The 23,035-nt window shown below is 46.8% G+C and overlaps 1 protein-coding gene across 9 annotated transcripts in view; it reads left to right on the top strand.

The window, feature by feature from the left end:
* The window catches only part of RUFY3 (RUN and FYVE domain containing 3), a 33,149-nt gene that overhangs the window by 7,982 nt on the left and 2,132 nt on the right, over positions 1–23,035 (top strand). For 2 of the 9 annotated variants that reach the window (XM_017738954.1, XM_017738952.1), the window contains 17 exons: positions 6,587–6,640; positions 10,091–10,264; positions 11,001–11,118; positions 12,631–12,732; positions 12,839–12,962; positions 13,158–13,219; positions 13,305–13,370; positions 13,473–13,542; positions 14,527–14,619; positions 15,045–15,125; positions 15,514–15,681; positions 16,408–16,505; positions 19,161–19,280; positions 20,384–20,486; positions 21,184–21,260; positions 22,422–22,449; positions 22,903–22,977. In XM_017738954.1, coding sequence (XP_017594443.1) covers positions 6,587–6,640; positions 10,091–10,264; positions 11,001–11,118; positions 12,631–12,732; positions 12,839–12,962; positions 13,158–13,219; positions 13,305–13,370; positions 13,473–13,542; positions 14,527–14,619; positions 15,045–15,125; positions 15,514–15,681; positions 16,408–16,505; positions 19,161–19,280; positions 20,384–20,486; positions 21,184–21,260; positions 22,422–22,449; positions 22,903–22,977 — 1,613 coding nt within the window. Of the gene's footprint in view, positions 1–5,794; positions 5,818–6,586; positions 6,641–10,090; positions 10,265–11,000; positions 11,119–12,630; positions 12,733–12,838; positions 12,963–13,157; positions 13,220–13,304; positions 13,371–13,472; positions 13,543–14,526; positions 14,620–15,044; positions 15,126–15,513; positions 15,682–16,407; positions 16,506–16,865; positions 18,977–19,140; positions 19,535–20,383; positions 20,487–21,183; positions 21,261–22,421; positions 22,450–22,621; positions 22,650–22,902; positions 22,978–23,035 lie in introns of those variants that run through there. The other 7 variants (XM_017738955.1, XM_008637401.2, XM_017738953.1 and 4 more) reach the window with 6 other exon arrangements.

Here is a 23,035-nt window from a genome sequence, read left to right as displayed (position 1 = left end):
CCTGAAACATGGAGCTGTAGCACATCTTGCTTTCCCCTGGAAAAAGGATTTGTCATCTGGGTTGATAAACAGTTTAATACCAGGACGAGGATTGAATGCTCTGAGAGTACTAAAAGCATGAGAGGACATCTATGCAATGCTCTGCCAATAAACAAGTGGGGAAGAAGGAGAGGTGATGAGTTTCTGCAGGTGCTGAAGTTCTGAGTGCCCTTGCTGGATGCACCTTTTGGTGTTAGAGCAAGCAGGCTCCAGCTTCTCATGCCTGACCCTTTTCCAGTAACTCCTGAAATGCCACTCCACCGAGCAGTTTCGCTTGCCCCATTTGACGCTGTCTGATTAATGCTGAAGGAGACAAGTGAAATTGTGGTGGGGATTTAAGCTTTAAAATAAATTTCCAAGGGATAATTTAATTTCCATTTGACAGCTGCTTTCAGTGACAGTAGCCCTTGGGTTTGGATTTGGCTTGCCAAGTACTTAGTCACGCAGTGGGATACCAGACAGAGGTATCAAAAGGAGAAACTTAACATTCCCTCTGAAGCATATCCCAGGGGTTCAGGGAGGCGAGTACAGGGTGAGCAGGAATTCAGTTGTCTGCCAATTCCTGTGTTCTTATGTGTGTCATTGAGACCTTCCAGTGTTTTTCAAGGTGTAATTACAGTCACTCTGTGGTGCGTACCAGAAGGGGTTAGAAAACAGCATTTGCTCATTTCTTCGCCCTATTATTTAATTCGTATGTCAAAAACAAGTGCAGAAAGAGCAGTACCATAACGACCTTCCTGGAGATGTATATGCATGCATAAATTAAGGTTGCTTTTTGGTTTTTTTTGGGGGGGGGGGGGGGGTGTATTTGGATCCAAGTCATATTTTGAACAGAGAAAGTCAGGAAGAGTGTTGACAATAGGAAAGCTGACACAGCTGTATCCCGGTGTTGGGTCTGCTGCTACTGCATCAGCACTGTTGCTGTGTCTGCAGGGTGTGCACAGGCCGGGGGCACGGGAGCATGGGCTCGTGTCCCTGGGGGTGTCTCCATAAAACTGATATGCAAAGGTAGGCATTATGGAGAAGGAAAAAAAAAAAGCTGGACAATTCTGCCAAAGGGATAACAGAGGGGGATAGTTTTTTCCTTACAAATTAAGAGATGTAAAATATATGTTGCAAAGTACCAAATCCAACAGCTTGCTGGAATAAAGATTTGAAGCCTTCCATTTGCTGCCCCCCAGCTCTTGTGGCTTCTGGAGAGTTTTGTCCCTGGCCTCTCCTCACCCTGTGATCTGCTGTGCCCCCAGCCCTCGAGCCATCCTGCCTTCAGAGCCAGTCACAGCAATTCCAGTCCTGCGCAGAGCTGGAGCTTGAGAGCAGCTAAGCAAAACTTTTCTTCAAATTAAAGGCAAGCAGCAGATGCTGAGTTGCTTGTAACCGTGTATATTCCGTATAACCTGTAGCATGGCTGCTCAATTTAACAATAAAACCAATTAATATGCTTTTTCAATTGGAAACAATTCTGTGTGCATATGAAAATAAGCAGATTCTGCTGTTTACTGTAAATCTGCTTGGATTAGAAAAAAACCTTATTTTTTTGAACAGGCAGTGATTCTTAATACAACTCTCAGAACCTTACTGTTCTCTGCAGGCCCCTCAAAATTAAATGGGACCCTGGTGTTTGTTGACCTTGCTTGCTTGCTTGCAAGGTGTGACGGTCTTTGAGGCATCTTTAGGGATGGAGGTAGAAACCACCTGGATTGTATTTCTGTTGAATGTTGAAGAGAGTGTGTGTATGGATGGCATTGAACACGGGTCTCAACTTTGGGGAGAAGTTATGCAAAATGGTCTTTTTTTAGGCCATTTTACTGGATGTTAAATTTCTATCTTGAATAATCATGGGGAGCTTCACAACAGAGCTGTGGAAATTTTTGTCCTCATGGGATCACTTTGTAGTAGAGACCAGAAGAATACATGTGCTAACTCGAGTTTACTTGGAATTTTCAAGAATTACAGTGTTCTTCTTTTTATTAATCCTCTTCTATTTGCACTAAAAGCAGCAATTGGAATTAGAATTTATAACATGCGAAGATGAAATTTTCTTTTCTGTGGGGCAGAAGCTAAGGTCACATTTTTTCTTCTTTTTTGACCAGTAATTTAAAAGTTTTAGTTTCTGACATGTGCTTGTGTAAAATGCCCTGACAAGGAGTTGTAGAGCTCTTCAGGAAAAGAAAATGTTCTTAAAACCTCCTGCCCATTAATCTGTGGCACTGGTTATTGAATCATCCTTCAGATTTTACCTTTTCTCTCCATTTTCTATCCAAGTGTTTTTCCATGTTCCTTTGTGTACTTCAAAATGGTTTAGGGAAGCAGCATAACCTTATTGGTTATACTTTTGTTTTGCAAACTGGCAACTGTTAACTTGGGTTTAGGGTTTCTCTAGTAGTGTGGAATAGGAACAGTGAAGTCATGGGAGAGGTGGAATGTTTCAGTGGACTGGGCCTTTCCCATTACAAAACAAATCTGAATTGTACTGAGAGTGGCAGGGACCTTTCAGGTGTGGACGAAAACCTGCACGAGATGACTCTGTAGTTGGAAAAAACCTCGTAAAACACATCTGGTGACAGAAACCCCTAAATAGATGACAAGTTTGAAGGAGCTGGAGGCCAGATCTAATAGAAGAAATGTGAAGTCAGTAAATGCAAGTTACATGAATTGCACTGTGTTCATGGTCATAAAGCTTGGGAATAGCAGTTAGGTCATGTAATCCAGACTTCAAATCAGAAATTACTCTTAAGAGTTGTTTCCTTTGCTCTTCTAAGCTGTGTCAGTCTAAATGAAGTCAGACCTGGGAAACTCAGGGCAGCTTTATATCCCTCCGAGGTGGTGAGTCAAAAGTGCTTCAGAGAAACCACTTGGGTGTCAGCCGAACTGGGAAGTGAAAGATGGGGAAAAAACCCCAAGGGTTTGGGTTTTTATTTTCTTGGTGTAAACTATCAAGGGCCAAAATAGGATGAGAAATTCCTCCGAGCAGTTAGTCATGTGTTTCCCTCCGAAAACAGGCTGGTTGTGCAGAAATGTTCCATATAACTGCACACAGTTGCAACATAGAGAAATTGGGTGATTATTTTATGGTAATCATGTGGAGATGGGAGTAAGACTTAGGATGGGATTATACTGTGACTTCGTGTGATGTACGCTGGCTGTTTGTTTGTCCCATACGTGTAATGGAGAATGGGCTTGGAGTTTCCAAGTTGTCTGTACTTCTTTATTTCTTTTTTTATTTCCTTCTGGTTTGTTGCAGATCTTTGACTGCTCTTTTCTTCTGTATGCAAGGCTCTCTGTATATGTGTCTATTTAGAGATGGAATTTTTATGCAGTGGGTTTTAAAATAAATGTTTCTTTAAGCTACTTTGTCCTGAGTAGATGGTTCCTGGCATTTCAGGCTGCAGACTGCCTGGTGGCTACCCTGATTTTGGGCTTGCAGGGTGTTTGAACATGATGGTGAAACCGTTTGCTGATCCCTTTTCCTTGTCAACAATTCGTGATCCATCTCGTTGGCAAACCTAACTTGAAAGAATTACTTATGTACCTCCCATAACATTAACAGCATCCACCTAATTTTCTTCCTTGACCTCTTTATTTGCTATTAAATGTATTCCTAAGGTAACAAATATCAGAATGCAAGTTAAGTGTAGTAATGCGACCTGAGGTTCCCGTTTCATAACAAAGGAGTATTTGTCCAGATTTGGGCCAAGCCTTTCCCAGCAGTCCCAGCAGCAGGACTGACATGGCACCATTGCTCAGGACTTTCTATATCAAGCTCAGTTTTCGCTTCCCGAAACGGACGCCTTGGGGTTTTTTAGGTTATCTTACTGACGGCTCAGCTTCTCCTTATGAGTTTGTTTAAAATTTCTGTTCTTAAAAATAATTTTTAGAATCCTGACCTATTCAAAAGCTTGGGACCTTTTCTTCCTGATGGAACTCCCCTCCTGGGAGGGTGGGGAGGCCCTGGCACAGGTTGCTCAGAGAAGCTGTGGCTGCCCCATCCCTGGAAGTGTCCAAGGCCAGGTTGGACGGGACTTGGAGGAGCCCAGATTAGTGGAAGGTGTCCCTGCCCATGGCAGGGGATGGAATGGGGTGAAGGCAGTCTGTGATTCTGTGATTCTATTTCATCTCTCTTTGGAGGAACTTGATTCTCATATCAAGATGCTCTGTGTGGGGTGATGCTCATTGGTTCAGAAAGGTTTTGACTCAACTCTATTTTAGCCTAATAACTTCAACTTTTAAAAACAGAGTAAAGGTTGAGCAGCAATGTGAAATAATTTTGATGCTGTTCCTTTTTCCCAGGGTTTACTTGTAAAAGCTTTTTTTGGCTTGGGAAGGTGTATCCCAGCTCCTTCAGTGAGATGCTGCTGCTGTGTCAGCGAAGGGAGTGACTGCAAACCCCTCCGTTGTCCAAATAACAGATGGGATTTTCATGATTAATATTTTAGAGACAAGGTCTCCGGTCCCTTCCTGAAGAACTGGCTTGAGTGTTCATTCCAATGGGGTATTGAGTTCCATAGTACTAATCTTCCTGGGAATCTGGTTGGAATGAGTTAATTGTTTTATGGAGACTTAAAAGTCTGGGTCATCCTGTTTTCTAAACTTGGTACAGAATTAAACAATTCCTATCATAATTGGAAGTATTGAGTTTTTCACACACCGTAAGGACCATGGGAACTACAGAGTTTCAGGTCTTTGTGATTCTTCCATGTGAAGATTTTTTACCCCCACGGTTGCTTGGTGGAGTTTCCAGACAAGTGGGAAAATGTACAAGGTAAAAGAAGAAATGAACTCTTTGCAAAGTGCAGTTGGATGCATGGAGAATGAATGAAAATAGGAAAGAAAGTGCTAATTAAATGTGTGCTTTTGCCTCTAAATCTATGCAAATGCCATAGTACCAGTTTAAATTCTTGCAGTTCTTGCTAGTAGGAAGATGGGATTATGACTTGTAGGGTAGAAGAGAAGACTCCTCTGGATATTCCTCTGGGAGCTTTACCTGGGTTACTTGCTGGGGGTTAAAAATAAATGAGGAAGATTAAATGAAGCCTGTCAGTTCTTTCTGTCCCTGTTAAATCTGGTTTTGGTTATATGTTCTTCCCTGTTTATGCTTTGGATTAAGGAAAAAATGCAACCCCTCGGTATTAAATAAAAACCTTTCAGTGGTGGTGTGTGGCTTCCCGTACTATGTGCAGGTACGGATTCTGGGATGATCAGCATCTGGATCTGAGTCCAAGTGTCCCGTTTGTGCAGCAGGGTCCTGGGAAGTGTCCGAGACAGGTCCGTCCACTGCGGTGAGATTCAGTCTCCTGGCCCTTGGGAAGCTGCAGCACCTGTCATGAGAGACCAAAAGCCATCACTGTTGCACGTGGGGGAGAATATCACCGGGGTTTGTTTTTGCAACAACAGGGATTTCCTCCGGGGAAACTCCTTGTTGCTCCTGCAGTAGTGCTCAGCCACAGGGGAATGTTGGTGACAGTCTCTGCTTTGGAGGAAAAGGGTTAAAAATGAGCACTGTGCATAGCCCAGCATCAGGATGAGGGGCCTGTTGGGCACACGGAGCTCGTGGGGCTCAGCTCTGTGTGAGCTGAAGTGGCGCTGAGGCTCTTGGTTGCTGTTTCAGCGTGGAGGAGCAGTGTGCAGGCTGGGGCTGGCTGTGTGTGGGAGGGAGGAGGGCTGGGCAGCCTCTGGACTTTGCCCGGGACTTCGGCACAGTTGGCTCAGGAAGGGGGACGGAGCCTTCCCTGTGCTTCGGATGTTCCGCCGATCGCGGATTGACGCTGGGGAGCGCGGGTGCGTAAGTAGGGAGTGAAAAATGCCCAGGGTTCGGGGCATTTGTCTGGCTTGGCTCGCTGGGTTTGGCACAGGGACGTAGTGGGTGTGCTGAAACCAGTTCTCCTTGTCCTGCCTGCTCCTCTCCCAGGATACCTCCCTTGTACCGCCAAGGAGAGAGCTGCTTCCCTGGCTGAGTCCTTAGGGGATCATCGTCAGCCTGTGACCTGTACAGGGCTCAGCTGGGTCACCTCTGCGGGATTTGTCGTTTAGGGTCATGGTTATAGCAGAGTTTAAGCTCTGTTGAACCATAAAATGCCCTCAGTGTGTCTTTTCCCTGAACGTGCCTGCTTCCCACGTGTGGCTGTTTCCCTGCCGGCAGTTCTTCTTGAGGCTGGATATGAGGAACTTGAAGCAAAGGTGACATTGCATAAATATCACAAGTTTAGTGCTTTTATCTTACAAATAAAGGAATGCTTTTGTTGCTTTTCTTTTTAGGATGTGCTTTAGAAAAATGTTGCTTGTGTTAATGCAGAAACAAAGCTTCTGCAGCTTTACTGAAGCCTGCCCTGGTCTGACTCTGGGAGAAGAATGCTTTGCTCTATTGCTTTGTGCAGACTAATACACCCTTTTGACTTGCAGATCTTTTGCCACTATGAATTAAGTCTTGTATGATGCAAATCTCCCTTTCAGTTATGCTTTTCTTATATCTTGATTTTGAATCTTTCCTTTAGATCACGGCTTGCATGACGTTTTTCTTTCTTTTCCTTTCCTTTTGCTGTTTGCAAAGACTCTTGGGAGGATTTGACAGATGTGGTGGAGCAATTGCGCGATGATTCCGAAGGTGCGTTCCACACCCACATCTCACAGCTCTTGTTTGTGCTAATTGTTGGCTTCTGCGCTATTATTTTGAGCCTGAGTGCAAAATGCAGTTAGTTTTCCTTTCCAGTGCCAGTAGCTGTGTCTTTCTTGCATTTTCTTGATGTTGCTTAAATAAATGTGTGGGGTTTCTTTACTACGCTGACTTGAAGTGGAGGTAGAAGAAGTGAAACAACAAGGGCTATTTGCCTTCTCCTAAATGCTTTCAGAGGCAGTAGTTTCCTGAGCCTGGCAGAAGCACAGCTTAAAAGGTTGCAGCAACATATGGAAGCTGAATTTTAAGAAGTATTTCAGAAATCACCCTGAAGCTTAAGATTCTCTGCAGTATTTCTGACTAGATTCTTCAGATTTTCTGGCACTACTTGCCAAGGCTTGGAAAAAAGGATTCTAAAACCCACTACAACTTGTATTGCAAATTTTTGTTAGAACTTGTGAAATACTAAATGAGAAACTTGTTTATAGTGCTTCTTTCTTGATTTTTAAAAAACGGCACAGATGTGAAATAGTTGAATCCCCAATGTAGCAAGTGGTCAAGCAAATTGGTACTTCGATGATGAAATACAACTGCTCCTGCTTGGGATTCAAGTGTTTGCAGCGCAAAAGGCTGATGTTCCCATGCCCTGAGCACACTGATCCTTGCTGCTCATCTTCCACGATGGTGCCGTTAACTGCTGTGCTGGTTCTGTGCCTGGTTGCTGCTCGCAGCCTCCTAGCCACAGGCAATGTCCTCTCCTGGCAAAACAGCCTGTGCTGCTTCCCAGAGAAGAGCATTTTCCAGGGCAGGCTTTAAGGAAAAAAAGGGGGTTGAGGCTTCTTTTTTTCCTAAAATGTTGTATAAGTTGTTTTGCATTTATTTTGTCAGGTGAGAGATGTTTCTCTGCCACACGGAAGTAGCCGTGCTGAATTTCAGGCTACTTTAAGTTGGTGTTGTTCATGTAAGATGGAGAACCTTGATGAAATGCTAATGAATTGGCATTGCTTTCAGTGGGTTTGTTCACTTCTCCAGGGTCTCATCACTCCCTGCCTTTGATCCAAGTTTTAGCTTCATTTTAGTTGCTTCTTCCTTGTTTCAGAGTATGAGGAGTGATAAAATTTATCATCACCGAGTAAGAAGTACCAAGACCAGTTGCAGCTTAACCCATTGAGATCCTGTATTGCATTGACTCTTTCCTTGACTTTCAGGTTCCTGGGTACAGATTGTACCTTTTAAACAAATTACAGGATTCTCAGATGCTTTTGGAAACATCTTCCTGGAAGCAGCTGGTTAGAAAACATGTCTGTTCTGTAGAAGCTGCAACATTTAAATAACAAAGTGTCCTGAGAGTTTGATTTCCTTTATTTGAAACCCAAACCCTGTGGAAAGGCAAAGTTTGAGGGCTGGGGTTTTGCTTTTTAAGGTTGATGACATGGGATGTGTAGGAAAGCCCAGGCAGAGGTTTTGCAGGTAGAGGCAGGAGGAGATTGGAGAAGGTACCAGTTCAGATGGAGCATGTCAGGTCCACACCAGGATCAGACTTGTCCCAGCTTAAAGCCAGCCTGACAGTCTTACTGTGTAAAAGTCAGCCTCGCCTGCCTACCCTGCCTTCTTTAAAGGTGTGAGTGGTGCAGTACATAGAACAAGAGTATCAATTACTTAGCATTTAATTTTTGGACTAAACCTTAGGGGTTTTATCCAGTTTCCCACTAGATAAGCGAATTGGTTTGCAAGATGAGAATCTTGGATAAGCTGCACACGCAGAGCACGATTGCTCACAGCAGACTAAGGAAGGGGAAACCTTTGATTAGTGTGATATAGTGAAAATATTTTTCTGTTGAAATTAGCTAATAACCACAGCCAAAGGAGCATTTTCCTTGGTGCTCTCTTGTACAGTTCCTTTAATTCTGCGTTAGGGATTGGTTTGCCACCCAAGCAGAGTCCTTGTGGATGCCTTGCTACCCATCAGATCACTGGCCTTGGCCAGTGAGGAAATGTGCTGAGAGAGGATGAGGAGGAGGTCTCTGTGTCTTGGCAATACTGTGCCTGCCTTTTTTCCTGAGTCTGCATTCGTGGTGATGGTGACTGTTAGCTACACTGCAGGTCATAAAATGAACTGGAAATCTGGAACAGGTCATGTGCTCAGGGTACCTCCAGATCAGCCGGACCCATCACCTTCAGACAGCAGTAGTCCTGAAAGGCAGTAAAAACCCCTCACAAAGTTCAGTCTTTCTGCAGTCCAGTGCTGCGCTGAGCATTGCACTCCTACATGAGTACTTGGAAGTTCTCTAAACTATAGAAATAGATTTAGAGAAGGAGGCTTCTGGTTCTACTTCCCTCTGAAGAAGAAGGGGGATGACAGAAGCTCTGTCCTGAGCTGCTTTTTGAGAGACTGAACAAATGAGCCATGGTCTTAGGTTTGGATGGTGGCACTGCCCCGGATCTTCCCTCTCCCTGTGCTGTGGATTTTTCCCAGCCCACAGTGACATGCACTCGGGTGTGGGTATTTTAGCTGTGCTCTTGGCTCTCTTTTTGGCTGGTGGGTGCTGACAGGGTGCCTCTTGCTTAGATCTGTAATCTGAGGTGTCCTCTGCTCACATCTCTGCTGCTAGGAGTAGTTCATTGACTTGCAAAGGCGTCAGGTTGGTTCAAGGGTCCCTGGCTGTTGGCAGCAGCCCTGGATAAATGGGCCTTACAGGGATGAAACTGCCTGCAACTGAGAACTGGAGCTCAAAAACTGGGTGTGAGTAGCCAGTGTAAAGGTCTGGATATTTATAATATGGTGGAAGGAGAATATAGTCCTGGGAGATCTGTGAGTTTGGGGATTTAGTATGAGCTCTCAGGAGCCATGAAGATCAGCTCCTTCTCACTGGTGAAAACCAGTGGCAGTGTTGAAACCAAGAGAGATAAGTGGGAGTTGGCTCCATGTTACATCTAAGCCTCAAAAAAAAATCTTGAGGAAGAGAGACGAAAGTTGGCATAGAGACACATGTTGCTGGATTAATTGTGAGGGGGTCCATGGTGACCTTTAGGTGCAAGAACAAACCACAAGTGGAGGATTCTTACCGGTTTGTAGAAGGGGATGTGACTTGGAACAAGTGACGGCCGTGCCAGTCAGAGACACGTTGTCAAGGTGCAAAGCACAGGATGAACACCAGGCTCCAAATGTCTGTCTTGAAAATAAGGAACGCCTGTAGTTATTTGAAGTATTAAGGCACCCTCAATATGATACATTGTCTATTCCCATGCCGTTGTGGCTTTGGCCCTAAAGCGCTAGTTGATGTTGATTTTTCTCCACAAAAGGCCTGCAGAGTGCCGCCTGTGAAACGCGCTGCCCCAAAAATGCTTTCAAAGCTGAGGAACAAATAGAGCAAGGTGGGGTGTTTACTGTAATGAAACCAGCTTTTGTTGTTCACCAGCACTTTCCTTCCTTTGTTGCAGACCCCAATTACCTCATGGCTAACGAACGTATGAACCTGATGAACATGGCCAAGCTGAGCATCAAGGGGCTGATCGAGTCCGCGCTGAACCTGGGCCGCACGCTGGACTCGGACTATGCCCCCCTGCAGCAGTTCTTCGTGGTGATGGAGCACTGCCTCAAGCACGGCCTCAAAGGTAACTCAGAGGCTGGGCACGAGCCCTCCGCACTGCAGGGCAAGGCCTGCAGCGGGGAACAGCAGCGTGGGGTCAAAACAGAGCTCTGCAGCCTGCACGAGACTGAGGAGAGCCTGAGCAGTCACTGCTGTGATTGCAGTGCACTGGGCAGGCCAAAGGAAGGCACAGAAACCTGCTGCAGGGGGAAAGTTGAGGCGTTGCAGGTGCTTGCCACGTTTAAAACAGTGTTTCAGTTGTCCCGGCTGTAAATCAGGGATCAGGGATTAAATCGGCTTTTGGCAAGCTCGTGACTCCTTTTTCTGCACTTCTTTGTGCTTTAGGAATGCATCTCCTAGCTGGAAGAGGAAGTGCAACCCTGGAGCTCCTTTTCAATAGCTCTGTCTAAACTGAGGGTTTGGGCTGTGCGCAGCTCATGGCTTGAAGCTGCTGTTAAAATGTGTTTGACTGTGAAATCCTGAGTCGCAGCTCAAATGGCCAAGTATGGACTGTCCTTTAGGTGCTGCCCTTGTGTGGTAGCAGCTGGACATGGAAAGCAGAGGGGCGTGGAAACGGGTGGTCTTTAGAGCCCTTCCCACCCAAACCATCCTGGGATTCCAGGATACCAAGTGCCTGCCCAGCAGCAGCCCCAGAGGAGCCATTCTGGCAGGTTTTGGCTGCTTTTTGTTCACTTGTTTGAGAAGGCATTATATCAGCACAGGTCTAACAGGCTCATTTTTTCTTTCTTTTTGTTTTTTAGCCAAAAAGACTTTTCTTGGGCAAAATAAGTCATTTTGGGGACCTCTAGAATTAGTAGAAAAACTCGTTCCTGAGGCTGCAGAGATTACAGCAAGTGTTAAGGATCTCCCAGGGCTGAAGTAAGTACACTCCTTTATTGCATGAGTACATAATAGGAGTTTTACTGTGAGAAGGATCCTGAAGAAGAGAAGGAAGAGCAAACAGAACCTTCAGGAATACATCTGTCACCTTCTGCTGATAAAAATGGATCATTGCTCTCTTACTCTTCATCAAGGATCAGCAGCATGAGAGCACAGGAGATAGTCTTGCTGTGTTAAGAGTGTGGCAACTTACAGACAGCAGTGCCTTTACTGCTAGCACTTAAGGCGTGGTGATGTGCCTCAGGCATGGGAACAGCCTTTACTGAGCATTTGTGAAGTCAGACTCAAGAGGAAGGGAATTAACAGGAAGGTTATAACAGTTTAAATAAACAGTTTTGAGGCTGATGTAGGTAATGCTTCTTTTAAATAAATTTGGTTGAAGTTTATGTGAGAGGGAAGCTTAGGCACCAAGCTGGAGAAGATAGTAGTTTGTGTTAAAGAGGGGAGGCAAAAAGCCACAGGAAGCCAATATTACTTGTAAAAGATTCATAGGAATTTCAGATGTCACATTCAGGCTTGCCTATTTCATGGTGAAAGAAACTGTAAGAAGCTTTCAGCTTGGAATAGAAAAAATGGGTAAGGAAGCTTTTGTATGAGCAACAGGACTAAGGATCGAGTCATCTTTGCTGAAAGAACAGATGGATAAATTGAATAAATGTCTTTTGGGTTAGTATTTAGTGAGGTACTGACAGACAAGTGCTTTTACTGGAGATCTGGGCAGGACTCCTGCAGCAGCTGACAGGGCCAGCACTCTGCCGGGGCTCCTGGGACCTCTTCCTGTTGCAGAGCATTGCAGCAGGAAATGAATGGAAGTAAAGAATGCTTTCAGAGTACTTTCCTAAACCTTCTGTTGATAGTGACCCTTTGGAAGGGCCAGGTCCCGTTAGTGAGTCAGGAGTGGGCAGTACTGGCCGTGACTTCCTTGAGCTGCTGCTGCTCGTACCAGGTGAGGTCAGACATCCAGGTCAGCGTGTTAGAGCCACGTGCTCCTGGTGGCTGGGAGAAAGGAGGGGAAGGACTGGCACTCGAGGCCATGGCATCCTGTGAGGCTGTTCAGGAGCAAAGCACTGAGGAGAACAGCACTGAGTTGGTTCTGAGCTGTCTGGCTGGATTCCCATCCAGCCTGACCCACCCCAAGGAGTGGTGTTGGGCAGCTGCGCTGGTGTGTGTGTTCCTGTGACTTAGGCAGAACTGGTTGTGACTCAGAAGGTGATGAGCTGAAGCAGCTGATCTGTCTGGCAGCGTCCAGCAGGGATAAAGTCAGGGAAATCTTTTTAGTAGGGCAGCAAAAACATACTGAGTTAATGAGAGAAACAGTGATGGCTTAATCGGGCTGGACCTATTTGCGCTTCCGTGCCTTGTGTTTCTCTGTTTGCACCAGTGCCACCTCTGTCTTGGAAGTGCAAAAACTTGAAGGAGGGTGGGGTTATTAGAGCTGTTGGTGACTGTGCCTTGCAGGGTGTCTGGAAATGTTTGTTTTGGCCTTTGCAGGACACCTGTGGGCCGAGGAAGAGCTTGGCTTCGCCTGGCTCTGATGCAGAAGAAACTTTCAGAGTACATGAAAGCCTTGATTAACAGAAAGGATCTTCTCAGGTGAGTGCTGGACTCATTCTCAGTTAGGTTCACTTCTGCTCTCTTGTAAGATCTTGATCATTTTTCCCATCTCACTCCTGTGTGTCTCTTGCCCTGCATCCTGCAGTGAATTTTACGAGCCCAACGCACTGATGATGGAAGAGGAAGGTGCCATCATTGCTGGCCTTCTTGTAGGTCTGAACGTCATCGATGCCAACTTCTGCATGAAGGGAGAGGACCTGGACTCCCAGGTATTCAGTTAATGGGTTTGTTCTGCTCATTTAAATTGGAAAATTCATTAATTTTGCATAGCCTGCTGATGTAATGAATCCTGGCTGAAGTACAGCAGGTGTTGATGTCCTAACTCTAAACTTCCACACCTGGGAACAGTGGGTTGGTCTTAGAAACCAAGTGGTTAGTGTAAAATGCAATTTTTTCTCCTCCAGGTCGGAGTTATTGATTTCTCCATGTATTTGAAAGATGGGAACAGCACGAAAGGAAGCGAAGGGTAGGTGCACACACAGTTGTCCTGCTGCTCCTCTCTTGGGAATGTGTATTCAAGTATTCCAGGCTGCCCTGTTTCTTTTTTCCAGAGATGGTCAGATAACTGCCATTTTGGACCAGAAGAACTATGTAGAAGAACTCAATAGACATCTAAGGTAAAATGTGATCTCTTGGCTCTTTATTACTTTGTAGGACAAAAGAGAAAACGGAATTTTAAAAAGTGAAGGAATTACTGTAGGGTTTTTTCTCTTCAACAGTGCTACAGTAAACAACCTGCAGGCCAAGGTGGATGCCTTGGAGAAATCCAACACAAAGCTGACCGAGGAGGTAAGTGTCATGGAAAACCACCTGATGCTTTGGCCTTTGGGAATTAGGGATTAACCAGGGAGGGAGGAGTTCCTTTCAGATGTCTGGTGTACAGAATGAGGGGTGTTTAGTGATGGAACTGGAATAGCTGACCTTCCAAGGAATTTCACTGGCTGTCACTACTGAGCACAAGTTGGAAAATCAACTGTATGTTTACGTAAATTTGCAAAAAGTAAAGGAAAAAATGTCAATATAAGTAAAATGTCCAGCCTGAGCATGAGAAACAGCGGGTACATGAGGCAGAGGTGCAGTCTGTGTTTTAACATTGGTCTGCAGCTCATTAGTGATGACATAAATGTCATAAAATGTTTTGGGGTCAGCTCCCTGACAAATGGGTGACAGGAGGTCTTACCTGATGGAATGAGTGGCTTTTGGTGTTTTACCTGCATAGTGACGTGGTGCCAGGAGATGAATTGCAATGGTGCCTGCAGTGTTTCTGGGGTTTGATAATGAAGTTGCCAAGGGAAGCCTGCAGAGTGTGGAATGAGGCTGCGGTGACAGCGGCACGCGCTGTGCCAGCTGGGGTGTAGGTAATGAGCTGTGTCACACATCACAGCCACGTGTGTGTGTCGGGCCTGAGCTCTGTCAAGGACTCGCACTTGCATCCGGGAGTTCTGTTTGGGTTTGTCACAGGATAGCATGGCTGATCCTTTGGAATGTCTCTGAGCTGCTCCTGTGTGTGACCCTTATGTAAGTTGTGAGTTACAAAGCCAGAAGGAGTTTCTGAAGTTACTTTTGCCTTTGACCATACACTTATATTAATCTGTTGGTCTGCAGTGCTGTGATCCCTGGGAATTCCTCTGAGCCAGGTGTCCCATCCCTAAGGGTGCTGTGTGCTGCTCGTCCTCAGTTTCCAGCCAAATCTTCCTCATCTGGTGGGGTCAAGAGAGAAAAAAAACCAGTGAAGTATGTTTTTCATGTGTTACTGTTGTGTTTTGTTCCCAGCTCGCAGTTGCCAACAACAGGATCATTACACTGCAGGAAGAGATGGAGCGGGTTAAGGAAGAAAGCTCCTACATCCTGGAGTCCAGTCGCAAGGTTGGTGTATTTGTGTGTGTGTGTGTGTGGGGATGATTGCTGAGCTCTGGGGCAGGCCCAGCCTGAATGCCGTGTTTGGAACAGAGTGCATTTCCTTGTGTGTCTCACACAAACCCCACTGCATTAGAGGAACAGCAGGTAGGCCCTGTGCAGAGGGAACAGATGGGCCCTGGCCGCAGGGAATCCTGCCTGGCCATAGGGGCGGAGCAGGGAGCGTGCGTGGAGCCGGGAGCTTGCTGGGCAAGGTGTCAGGGCACAGGAGGGAGGGGGCCTTACTGAGGGGAGGCAGGAAAATCGGGATACAGGAGTTGTGCTGGTTTGTCCTGAATTGTTGCAGAATTCCAAGTGTTGGGGAAAAGCCAGTAATGAGGCCAAGTGAGGGCTGGCAGTACACAATGCCAAGTGAACTGTGTCTGTTACCTCAGGCCACCAAGGACAGAACTGCTGACGGGCAGGCACTGACTGAGGCACGGAAGCAGCTGAAGGAGGAGACTCAGCTGCGCCTGGTGAGGACTGGGGGGCTCGGGGCCCACCCCACAGGGCTGCAAAGGGTCACTGCCATGCTGAGCCCTTGTTCAATACCTGTGTGGGGAGAAAAATGCCTGACCTGACAGTATTTAGGAAATAAAATCTTTCCTTAGACCCCTCCATCCCAAAGACAGGCCCATGTAGAATTCCCTGACTCTCTGCTAGCCCTGCTGCACACCTGGCTCTGATACTGGGCTGAAAACTGTGGAGTTACTCTCCCTAAGGGATGTGTCAGATGTGTGACTCCGAAGCTGCGGCAGTGCAGCATGCTCGCGGGTAGGGAGTGCCTGGGCAGAGGGGAAGGGTGGTTACCCCCTGGGTGATGAGGGGAGCTCCTGGAAATGCTGAGGGCTCCTTGTGTTCCAGGATGTGGAGAAGGAGCTGGAGGCGCAGATCGGGATGCGGCAGGAGATGGAGCTGGCCATGAAGATGCTGGAGAAGGATGTCTGTGAAAAGCAGGATGCGCTGGTGGCACTCAGACAGCAGCTGGACGATCTCAGGGCTCTAAAGCATGAACTGTCTTTCAAGCTGCAGGTAGGGAGCTAAGGCAATGCAGGGAATTCCAGATAAAAGTGAGAGCTGCTGTGCATTTATTCCTCCTGCCTATTGGAAAGGTGCTGGGTGTGGAAGGGGCACAGGCTGTCCAGCACACTTCTGTCCTGCTGTGAGAACACTGGAATGTGGTGGAGGGTAAAGGTGAACGCAATTTCTTCTGAACAAAAATTCATCGTGGTCCAGAAATGTGCGTGTGAGACGGGGGAAAGCATCTTGTGTGGTTTTGTGGTATGAAAAGAGCTGTGGGAGCTTGTGCTCCAGCACAGTCTGGTGTGGAGGGCACCTGGTGTAACTCCTGTGTGGTGACACGAGCAGACTCTCCAAACAGCAACACAATGCTCAGAATAGATCCTAAAATCAATTTGACAACAGCAAAGAGTTGCTTTTGCTCTCCTTGAGCCAATGGCTTTGTTCAAAACAGCTGAATGATATGAAGGTATTAACTATTAGCAAGCACTGCATTACATTTCCCATATCCAGGAATCTTCATGAATGGTGGCATTGCTCTGTTGCGGGATCCAGATGGAGCCTGCACCTCTATGGCAAGACATTTGTCCTTGCAATACTGTCCTGGCATTTGCTTTTTCAGCACCTTTTCCTGCCTCTTTGCCTTCTGCCCTGTTGTTTCACGTGCCACATGATTTATGGAGATTTATTTGGGATTTACTACTCCTTACACAAACCCCCCACTGCTCCTTTTCCCAGAGTTCAGACATGGGAGTGAAACAGAAGAGTGAATTAAACAGCCGCTTGGAAGAAAAAACAAATCAGATGGCTGCCACCATCAAACAGCTGGAACAAAGGTAAGACAGGAAACTTGAACCATGATCCACTGGTGTGTCCTTTAGTGTAGTGTCCCCTGGATCCAGAATGGGCCAGGGGAGAGTCCCAGTGCTGGGCTGGACAGGGCTGCCTGAGGAGAGCAGTGGGAGCAGCGCGTCTGGGACTTGGTTAATGAGTAGCGCGCCGCACTCCGTTGGTGCTCTCATTTTAGGGTTTCTGTTGGGAATGGCTCTTGGTAAACAGAGTGGTTGTCTTTGCAACAAGTTTGTGTTTGAAAATGTTTCATGATGCCTACTCAGCTAATTCATGTGTTCTTTTTTCTCTTGCTGTTCTTATTTTTTCTGTTTTCTCATCATCCTCATTCTGACTTACTTATACAGTGAAAAGGATTTGGTGAAACAGGCAAAAACCTTAAATAGTGCAGCAAACAAACTGATCCAGAAGCATCATTAGACATTTTTATGTCTGGCCACCTCACAGCTCTGACATCAGAACTCATTTATGAGGGGAGAACTTGAGAATTGCTAAAAGCAACTGTTAAAATATTAATTGTCACCTAAAGTTGATTTGGAATTTGCCGAGTTTTTAAAATCAGTGAGTTTTTCTGCCGAGATTTAGTCGGGTATAAAAATCCCCAGCCCTGCCATTTAAACCGTGTTCAAGTACCAACGAGTTGGCCACTAAGCACCCCGGGAAAGCGTCAGGAGTGGGCGAGGTGGCTGTGTCCAGCCGCTGGTGTCACCGCGTGCAGCAGCACAGCCCTCGGCGCGTGCGCGGCTCAGCCGAGGCCGTGGCCAGCTCGGGACAGTCAACTCCTTTTCTGTATTGCCCTTTTTGTGAAGTAGACGAGAAATGCATCCCTGGAAGTTGTTGACAGTAGTTGTGTGCGTACCCCAAGCCGTTCCCCGTTCTCTTCTGTTCTGTGGGTTCAGCCCCGAGTCCGAGCCGAGCGGGCGCGACGCTGGCCCGTCACCGGGAAGACCGGCCCTCCCGTAACCAGCCTGCCTGGATTCTGCCTTAGGGACTTGGGGGGAGGGTGGGGACTTATCCTTATTCCTTTCAACTTCATGTGTCCAGAATTAGTAGCTATAGGTGTCTTAGAGTAACACGGTAGAGTGGTAAGTTCAGTGGAAACCTCCTTCTCTTTGCATTGCTTCTACCTCTGCCAGGAGTCCCTCCAGACATACCCTGTGGTCCTTCCTGACCCAAGGAAGCGGAGGAGAGGTGTTTTGGGAGGTCTCTCCCCTTCCCAGAAAGGGAAGTTACATGTTTTATAAAAAATAATCTGATCTTTGTTTAAAGGAAACAAAAACATGTTAAAAAAAGGAGAAGGAACCCAGTGTGCAGCAGTGGGGAGTGGAGATGGAAATTTGGTCCTTGCCCTTTTCTTGTCCGAGTAGTTGGTGGTTGAAAAGAGTTGCCTTTTACACTTCTTTCATTTTCTTCTGAGTTTGCCTTGCTCAAAACAAACGGAATTTGCTAATGGAACAAGAGCTAAAGCTGGGAAATGCCTCTCATTAGGAAAAATAATTGCCAGTTTAACACCCTGGTGCAAAGTCTGAAGTAACTGTAGCTTGAACTATTGTAAACTAACATTCTCTGATCACAGAAGTCCCTGTGCCGGTCTCTCGCAGGCTTCAGGTTTATAACTGCTGCTCGAGATAGTTTTTTCTTTTGGAAGGTCAGATCTGGGGAGTTTCTGTGTCAAATAAGGGTTTTTTTGCTCTGGTGAGATGCCTGTAGTAATTCTTTGGTGCCAGTTCTCCCCTTGACCTATGGGATGGTGCTCCTTGGGGCAGTGGGTGGCAAATGTGACAAACACAGGAGGGAACACCTTGGTGTGTTTCAAAATCCGCGGGGCTCAGCCTGGTCCCCGTGGATGTGATCATGGGCCACTGTGGGGCTTGTTCCCTGGGCTCCCAGCACAGCCCTGCTGGGAACCTCCCTGCCATGCCTGAGCCGCATGCTTGAACCTATAAACTCACCCCTCAGTAACCCGCTACTACAAACTCATCCTAACTCCCTGGAGAAGAAATAGTCCTAAGGGAAATGTGGAAGCTTTGATCAAGCTGTCTGAACAGCTGGTTGGGACAGAGAACCCCCTGCCCCATCACACAGTTCTGCTGTAGGAACAGGGGGTTGGATGGTGAGGTTTGTGCTGAAATCAGACAGATTTAAGGATCTGGCTTCTTCTGATATCAGGCCCCGAGTGGGAATGTGTTGGTGTACTGATGCCTGGGGCTTGAGCCGAAGTGTCCATCCATGGGAGAGAGCAGGAATATGCACTAATTCTCAATAGAGTAGCTACAACCTATGTTGCAAGTTCCAGTTAGCTGTGCAAAGCTGAAATGTAACGTACATTAAACTCCAATTGGACTTAAAATTCTGTGTACTTGAGGTTTGCTTCGAATCTGGATAAAAGTGATGTTTTCTGTTTCTCATCTAATGGCTGTAAACTGTAGTGATAGAATAAAAACTATTGAAAATGAGAGCTTCTGCCTGGTTCACCTGCATTTTGCTTTGCTTTGAACTATTTTCCTCCTTTCCATTGTTTTTACCATTCTCTTTTTTTGGCTTTACCTTTTCACTGGGTTTTTTATTTGTTGGTTGAACTCAGTCTTCCTCCCCACCATGGCTTTTGTTTTTTATCACAAGTTCATGTGGCTCAAATCCAGATTGCGACAGGCAGAGAAGGACCGGCAGCTGGCCCAGCAGGACAACCGGCTCTTCAAGCAGGAGTTTGGGGACAAAATCAACAGCCTCCAGCTGGAAGTGGAAGAGCTCTCCAGGCAGCGGTGAAGAGACCCTTTTCCAACCTCTTTTCTGGGCTGTTGTTGCTGTGTCTAGGGGAGAGCAGGCAGGGTGATGGCAGAGGGAAGCAGGGGATGGAGAGGGAGTGAGGCAAATTGTGTTAGATGCCACGACGTGTAACTCCAGGGAGGGAAATCCTTGGTAACAGCATCACCTGGATACTGGCACAGGCTGTCCAGAATAGCTGTGGCTGCCCTATCCCTGGAAGTGTTCAAGGCCAGGTTGGACGGGGCTTGGAGCAATCTGACCCTGTGGAAGGTACCCCTGCCCATGGCACAGGGTGGAACAAGATGGTCTGAAAGATCCTTTCCAACTGAAACCTTCTGTGATTCTGTGATAATTGGGAATCCAAAGCTAACACTAATGATTTGCTGCTCCTGGGCAGGGATTGAGCAGCCAAGTCTGCCTGGAGCAAACACTGAAGGGTCTGGAGCAAGGGCAGTGATTTTGGTTGTCTTACCTGCCACACAGTACTGTGATGTGGATTTTTTCCCCTTTGGAACTGCTCTTAGTTTTGCTGGAAGCCAGAGACCTTGTCAAAAGCCATCACATTTTCCCGTGCAGTGTCATCACTTGAGCAGTGTCAGGGACACAGACAAATTTCTTTCCTTAAAATAGAAGAGCATCTCCTGCAGCCTTGACACACGTGTGGCTTGTTGCAAGGTCACTGGGATGAATTCTGTGGGAGCATTGCTGGATGCATGGAGAGGTTTTTTCCCCTCTTCCCCTCCTGGCCCAGCTTTGTGTTTCCTTTTTCAAAAAGGTGCTCAGCCAACCAGAAAATGGCTTTGGTCAGCAATTGGTGCAAGGTCCTGGGTGTGCATGGGTGAGCTTAGGAGGACATGGGCAAATGGGTCTGGTTTTGCATCAGTTGGATGCTAAATTGTACCAGAATTAGACGAAGGACGTGTAGATTTTTCATCCCGACACATTATGGCTTAACACACTGCGAGAGAGCTTTGGGGTTCCAAGAGGCAGTTTTAGCTCCTGAGTTAGGGGTGTGAAGAGAGGGTCGAATAGTTCATCAGTTATCAGTGCTAAGTGTCCCAAAGCCATCCTTTATTCACAATTCCACCTGGTATTCCAGAAGCCACCTAGAACTGGAGCTAAGGCGGGAAAGAGACAGATGGTCTCACAGTCACCAGCGCAGCCAAGAAAGCAAAAAAGGCCCAAAGAATTGGCTCAGACAGGTAACGTGACTTGGGTTTTTGGCTCGGGTTTGAGGTAACAGTTTCGCTTGGCTCGTTTGCTTTTCCTGAGCTTTCTCAGGCAATAAATGGTTGTCGTTCATGTGCCACAACCGGAGGAGCTTCGGGAAGATTTGTACACACTCTGACCAGGCAGTTTGAGTTTTAACAGTGAGAACTGTGCAGTACCAGAGATGGCTTCTGCAGTTCTTTGTTTCTCCCCATCCTGCTTGAATGGTGCAGTTTTGTCTTATTTGACCAATATTACACAATTTCATTGAAGTGCTTTAGGCCTCATGGCTCAGCTGTGACCCACATCTCAGCTAGGGAGAAGGGGAGGATTCTTTTCTTTGCTGGCTGGGAAAGTTTGTCTCTGGTCAGCTTTTACAAAGCCTCTTCAGCCCGTCCTCGTTCTCAACCTCTGCTCTGCAAATAAGAACTGCTGGTGACTGTTTCTGGTAACAGGAGGTCATGGGACCCCTGCCCCTCTCTGAGAGGCACAGTCCCCTCTGTACACTGCTGAAAGAAAGCATGGAGAGCTGCTCCCAGGGGAGACTGGGGCCCAGATACCCCTCTGTGCAAAGGAGGGGCAGAGCAGTATCCCAGAACAGCAGTGCCAGTTCTCCCCTTGCAGTGTGGCAGGAATGAAACTGGAGTTTTCCTCTGGTGCAGCTGATGGGTGAGTGTTTCCTTTTGGCAGGATGGGAAGCTCAGAATCCAGGAAGAAAATGCTAAACTGAAGCAGCCGCTGAGAGAGAACAGTGTCCTGCCGCACAGGTAGGGAAGGAAACAGATCTCATTTCTGCCTCTCCTTTCCAAAGTCCTGCTTTCCCCTTCTCAAATTTCTGTGCCAACAGGGTGTTCAGAATAGTCCAACTTCCCTTTTTAAGAAGGATTTCCAACGTCATGCCCTTTGTTGAGTTCTCTGCCGCTTTTCCATAGCTCCCGAAAGCAAGGCGGAGGTTCTGTTGTTCATCAGTGCTTTCAGATGGGGAAAGCTCTGTGCCTCTCCCATTTACCTTTGAGTTTTTTTCTATCTAAATCTGCTGTTTACTAATTCTTCTGACTCAAGAATCCTTGCTAAGCCAAATGCAAGACCTTTGGAACTCATGTCCAAAGCATATTTGGTGAGGGAAAGGAGAAGGGTGGTTGGACCTCCTAAAGAGAAGCTGTTGGGGAAAGAGAACCTGAAGTGAGGTTTTAAGAAGATGGCTGTGTAAAATTGTGGTTCAGGTCACTTGTTTCCAAGCTGAATTATTACAGAGGAAGATTGTTGTTGCAGGATTTTAGTATTTGGTTTTAGAAGTTAAAAGGTGTTTTCAAAGCCCCTGGGCACAGCTCAGTGCTGAGGCTTTGGCTCGCGGACGGAACAGCCCATTGGAAGTGCTCTGACTGTCAGGGCTCTGCTGCAGTGTCTCGAGTGCCAGTGGAGAGGCACTCTTCATTGAGGTAATCAGTGAGTTAATTGATGAGTGAATCAGGAAAGTATCCTCCTAAAAATAGCATAAAGCAGTTCAAATCTGGTTTGCAAGATACTAAAAATCTTCCAGGCCTGAGATGCTTTTTACCCGTTTCACCTGAGTGTTTAAGCAAGTGAGGGTCAGGTTGATGGTTCACAGGCCTTGTGGTACTTCATTGCTGCTTTTGACAGCAGGGCTAGGGATCAAACCTGCCGGCCTGTGTTTAAAGCCAGTTCCAAACTGTTTTGCTCTAGCACCTCAACAGTCTTTTCTGTGTTCGTGCTCCCTCTCCTCTGCTCTCCTGAAGGCATTTTGCAATTTTTTCTTCTGCTCTTCCCATTGAACCAGGAGAGCTACTGAAAAATCTGGGGAGGGTTTTAAAAACAGGGTGAGGGAATTCCCTGGTAGCACAGATGTTTTATTTAAAGGCTCTGGTGATGGAAGGCCTGCTCCAAGTGACGCTGTTGTTCCCTTGTAGGTCACCCAGCGGCATGCAGGAGGAGCAGGTGGGTGATTCTCCTTCTTGGCTGCTCTTCCCATTGAACCAGGAGAGCTACTGAAAAATCTGGGGAGGGTTTTAAAAACAGGGTGAGGGAATTCCCTGGTAGCACAGATGTTTTATTTAAAGGCTCTGGTGATGGAAGGCCTGCTCCAAGTGACGCTGTTGTTCCCTTGTAGGTCACCCAGCGGCATGCAGGAGGAGCAGGTGGGTGATTCTCCTTTTTGGGGGTTTTGCTCTTTTCCTATAAATCAGCTGGACCAAAATCCACTCCTCCTCCTCCGTGTGCCTGGCAAAGCACAGCCAGACTCCCAGAGTGCCACTGGGATGCCACTGGGAATTTCTGCTTCTGTCAGCTGGTTCCCAGTGAAAACGATGTTTAGTTCCCCCCCTGTTGCTGCAGAGCTCTGCCACAGGAGCCGTGTAAAGCAGAATGTCTTGGTTTTGCCTTGGGCTTTAGGAGCAGCTGTCGGGCCCTGGACATGCCGAGATCTGCCAGCTGTGCCAGGAGGAGAACAGCCGGAGCCAGAGAAAGGTAACTCCTGGATTTGTACTGGCATTTCCCACAGCCGGTGACTGTGAGTTCCCTCTGG

Source organism: Corvus brachyrhynchos, unplaced genomic scaffold (genome assembly GCF_000691975.1).
Source record: "Corvus brachyrhynchos isolate BGI_N302 unplaced genomic scaffold, ASM69197v1 scaffold597, whole genome shotgun sequence".
Lineage (NCBI taxonomy): Eukaryota > Metazoa > Chordata > Aves > Passeriformes > Corvidae > Corvus > Corvus brachyrhynchos.
Note: the sequence above shows the minus strand (reverse complement) of the source record. Positions and strands in the feature narration are given on the sequence as shown.